The sequence below is a fragment of the Nicotiana tabacum genome, chromosome 17, assembly GCF_000715075.1.
Source record: "Nicotiana tabacum cultivar K326 chromosome 17, ASM71507v2, whole genome shotgun sequence".
NCBI lineage: Eukaryota > Viridiplantae > Streptophyta > Magnoliopsida > Solanales > Solanaceae > Nicotiana > Nicotiana tabacum.
The window spans coordinates 146,304,093-146,308,398 of NC_134096.1; the positions used below are offsets into that span (position 1 = coordinate 146,304,093).

The window sequence follows — 4,306 nt, forward strand, 5'->3', positions numbered from 1 at the left end:
CAGTCAAATATGCACGAAACACCTATTATTAAAATTCTTTACCTAAATTTGGAAGCTTTAATTAAATGCTACCTATATCATAGGAAACTATCTGAGCCGTCCTATTACAGCAATGTGTAGGAAAAATAACTAAAATTTTAGTTGAATTTTCCAACAATTCTTAGTCAGCAGTTCAGTTGGTTTTTACCTTCAAAGTATTTGTTAGATCCATCCAAATTTTTACACATTAGCTTTGAGGAGTAACTTAAGTTGATTATAAATAATTACATTATAGTCCATTTTAGAGACCAAAAGAGAAGACCCCAAGCGTGCGAAAATTCCAATGTCCGGCCGTCTCCCTCTTTAATAAAGTTTGTAAAATGAAAGATCACCAAATTTACGTGATTTCCCTAGAACTATGCGTGGTTTTGTCTCTTTCATTTACTTTATGTTAGTTCAAGAATTAATTGCTATTTTGTGCATAGAAAGAGACCAAGCGAATCACAAGTATTCCTCCTATCTGCCTTTCTCTCTTTCAGGAAAGCTTTCAAGTGCAAAACTTTCTACACCTAATTCCTAGCCCCATTTCAAGAAAGGAACGTCCATAACAGGTTCTTATTTATTCTTGTTTTCGCCATAAATGGAAATCCCTTGGTAACCTATAAAAAATTGCGGAAAGTTGACATTTGAGGATACTCTTGATTTACTACTCTTAAAATTTTTCTTAATAACGATGAAGCAGGAATTCAGAGCTTACGTATAAATCATTTACTTAATATTCAGGAACCATGTTTCGGAGAAAGCTTTGCCCCACGAATGAGGCAAATGATTCTGCTAACCGTGATGCAAAGGTAACAGGCAAATTCTCAGAAAATAAACAATCGTGCTTGTTTGTGATTTCTTTTCTGGCTTGTTTACTTTCCAATATCCTTCAAATTAACCTTACGACATATTATAAAGATAGAACGTTTACGAGTTAAACTAACCAGTACTCTGTTACTAGGCTAAAGTTCCATCTTAAAATTTCTAGCTGAATTAGTAGTGTCAGTGACGTAGTTAGTACTCTGGAATTATAGAACAGGAACTAATTTTCTTAGTCAAAACAGGTTTGCGAGTTAAGGGCAGCTCTTGGACCTCTATCTGGACGTAGTTTAAAGTTCTGCACCGATGCGTGTCTGAGGCGACACTTAGAAGCTCGAAATTGGAAACTTGACAAGGCAAAGAAAATGCTGGAAGAGACTCTCAAGTGGAGATCTACCTATAAACCAGAAGAAATTCGTTGGGTAAGTCTTGTCTGTACTGCAAATCAGAGTGCTCTTTGCCCTTTGCCATCTCTAATTTCTTGTATTCCCAACTTTGTCGTCCAAACTATGCGAGGTCACAGTTAGTACCATTTAAAATAATTGGGATAATAATGTAATATCTTAAAAAACTATGAAAGAGTTGCTTGATTCCAGCAAGTGTTTACTTTCGGTCTGTAGAATATACACATCATAAAGCTGATTTAGTTTAAGATTCAAATTTTTGTTGGTTGCTTTCTGTTGCACCAAAAAATGTTAAAGGATGTTTAGAACACTGCTATCAATGGTTGAGGGAGTGAATGATGCCCCTAATCCCTGCAATTCCAACATTAAAGAGTGTATCAAAATGGTGAAATTACATCTATCTTTATCATTATAGTTCAGTGAATCTCCCTGCAGTTTATTGGACAATATGGTTTTGATTATTGCTGCACTAAGTATTACTAGAACAACTTTGTTTCTGTGTTTTTCTTTCATCAACTTTACTTTGGTATAATCTTGGAAGTTGGAAGATGATTCTGAAATGACGATGTTGCACTTTATCAGCATGAAGTAGCACATGAAGGTGAAACTGGCAAAGTTTCCAAAGCCAATTTCTGTGACCGACTAGGGGGAACCGTACTTATAATGAGGCCTGGGAAACAGGTTAAGTACTCTTGATATCTTACCTTTAAATAAAATCCATTCTATGTCTGATATCAAATGGTTAATATTCTCATTGTTCTGCTTAATCGATAACAGAATACATCATCTCCAGAAGGTAACGTTCGTCATCTAGTCTATCTGTTGGAGAATGCAATCCTTAACCTACCAGAAGGCCAAGAACAAATGTGTTGGTTGATTGACTTCAGCGGATGCTCATTAAACACCAACATTTCCATTAAAATTGCACGCGATGTCATTTACCTTTTGCAGAATCATTACCCCGAGAGGCTTGCTATAGTTGTTCTGTATAGTCCTCCTAGATTTTTCGAGGCATTTTGGAAGGTTTGATTCTTCCCTCTTCATTTAATGTATCAGTGGCTGATCCCACAGATTTTTAAACTCCAAAGCGATCCATCACTGATCCCAATTGTTCACTGCTCTGCAGGTTGTAAAGTACTTTATTGATGCAAAAACATTTGCGAAGATAAAGTTTGTGTATCCGAATAACAAAGAGAGCACGGAGTTGATGAAGATATTTTTCGATGCTGAAAACCTTCCAAGAGAGTTTGGGGGAAAAGCCACATTGCATTACGATCATGAAGAATTTTCCAGATTGATGGCTAAGGAAGATGTTAAAACTGCTAAATTTTGGGGCTTTGACGATTTGCCATCCCATGTTAATGATAATATTGGACGCTCCATAATGCCTGTGCCAGTGAGTGTTGCATCAGCTGCAAGCTAACCATACTTCACTTGTCTATAATAGCAACTCCTAGTGTACGGCTTAAACAGTGTATTATGTTGTGCATCTTCAATGCTTTAAAAAGCAATCCCTATGTTTAATTCAGTTCTTCGATAATTCCATATATAGTTCGATCGCTCCTAAAATAATGTTTAAGTATGATAGTACATGAAGTTTTCTAAGCACCCAGACCTACATAATCAATATTAGTAATCCAATGTACAGAAAAGGAAACGCATTCTAGACAAGTAGATACTATACCATTGTAGATCGATAAAGGGAAGTAAACAAATATTTCACGATGTAAGCAGCACAATTTTTAAGTTATTTTTCCCGTAAAAAGTAAATCATTTACGCTGATGTATTGTACTCTCTTGACCATGTCTTCATAAGAAAATGCTGAAAAATCTTTCCAAAGTAAGAGGAGGAAAAACACGCTACAACTAACATAACACAGCCAGCTGGAAAACGTTAGCTAGCTAGGCTAGCGCTGAATTTCTCTAATAGGGGCTTGCTTCTTTGAGCTCCGCCAAACCTATACAAGGTGTTGTTTTCTTTATCTTAGCTACTAGTGGCTTATGAAGTGGTTGACATTATGAAGTGGTTGACATTCCTACGTGCTCCTCCTTACCCCCTACTTATGAATCCAAAGGTCATATATCAATGGAATGGAGTCCTCTTAAAAAGGTGGAGTAAAAATATTAGACATCATTTTCATAATCGTTAATTTGACAAATCATATAAATTGGAATATACACATGTTTTTCCCATTTTGAGTTAAAATTTATTGCTGGGGTTGGTCTTGACATAAATGAAAGATGTCTACGGCTAGGTTTGGTGGCTTTAATTGTGGGGTCTGCTACCAGTTTGGCTATTTAACTTCAGAGAGAATGGAATCAACTGGCATTTAAGTTGGAGAGAGGAGCATTCAACATTTGAACAAGCAATTATTAAGTAAGCTATTTCTCTTGTAATGTTGTCAAATAAGTTGTCACGTAAAATTTCAGAAAACTTGTTTGCCTACTTTTTCTCGAAAAGTATTCTCAATGTCAGAAATTTGTATTGGTTGAAAATTTGGGAGTTCTCGCAAGATCTCGGTATACGGTGAAATCCGAATTTGTCCTTCGTGTAATTATTAAAGATTGGAACGTGATAAACCGAGAGTTGTCGTTGCAACATTGAGATAAGAAGTAAAGCCATGTTATTGAGCTCAAGATTCAGGGACCGATCAACACCGAGCTCGAGTCAATATCGAGTTATGATATGAAGTAGTGTTATCGAGCACAAGAGCCAGAGACCGATCAATACCGAGTCTGAGTCAATATCGAGCTCGAGTCAATATCGAGCTCGAGATCCGGAGATCGACCAATACCAAGACCGACCAAGATCGAGCTAAGAGACAAAGAGCCGTTGTAGCCGCACTTAGGGAGAGAATCTTGGCAGGAATTAAGGAAAAGTTAATTAACTAATCTATCATGGGATCCCCACTATGTATTTTTTATTATATTCAAAGTAGAATTTTTCCACTATATTAAGAGTTGGTATCATTTCTGTAAGGAACATATCGTACATCCAGAGAAGCAAACATAGATACACTCTCATATTAAGAAATTATTGAGATTTACACACATATAGTAAA

At 36.3% G+C, this 4,306-nt stretch overlaps 1 protein-coding gene across 1 annotated transcript; it reads left to right on the forward strand.

Annotated features, from left to right (window-relative positions):
- Window positions 1-438: 438 nt before the first annotated feature.
- Window positions 439-2,768, forward strand: LOC107766391 (uncharacterized). The gene is made up of 6 exons (XM_075235249.1): window positions 439-573; window positions 761-830; window positions 1,086-1,262; window positions 1,827-1,925; window positions 2,022-2,267; window positions 2,371-2,768. The coding sequence occupies exons 2-6, from the start codon at window positions 768-770 to the stop codon at window positions 2,665-2,667; spliced, it is 882 nt and encodes a 293-aa protein (XP_075091350.1). The 5' UTR covers window positions 439-573; window positions 761-767; the 3' UTR covers window positions 2,668-2,768.
- The last annotated feature ends 1,538 nt before the right edge of the window (window positions 2,769-4,306 follow it).

What these genes read in the sequence shown, in the direction of transcription:
- LOC107766391 (XM_075235249.1), top strand. Translation starts at nt 768, where the DNA reads ATGTTTCGGAGAAAGCTTTGCCCCACGAATGAGGCAAATGATTCTGCT. An exon ending in CTGCTAACCGTGATGCAAAG is followed by an intron (nt 831 to 1,085) that starts GTAACAGGCAAA and finishes TAGTCAAAACAG; the next exon opens with GTTTGCGAGTTAAGGGCAGC. An exon ending in TAATGAGGCCTGGGAAACAG is followed by an intron (nt 1,926 to 2,021) that starts GTTAAGTACTCT and finishes AATCGATAACAG; the next exon opens with AATACATCATCTCCAGAAGG.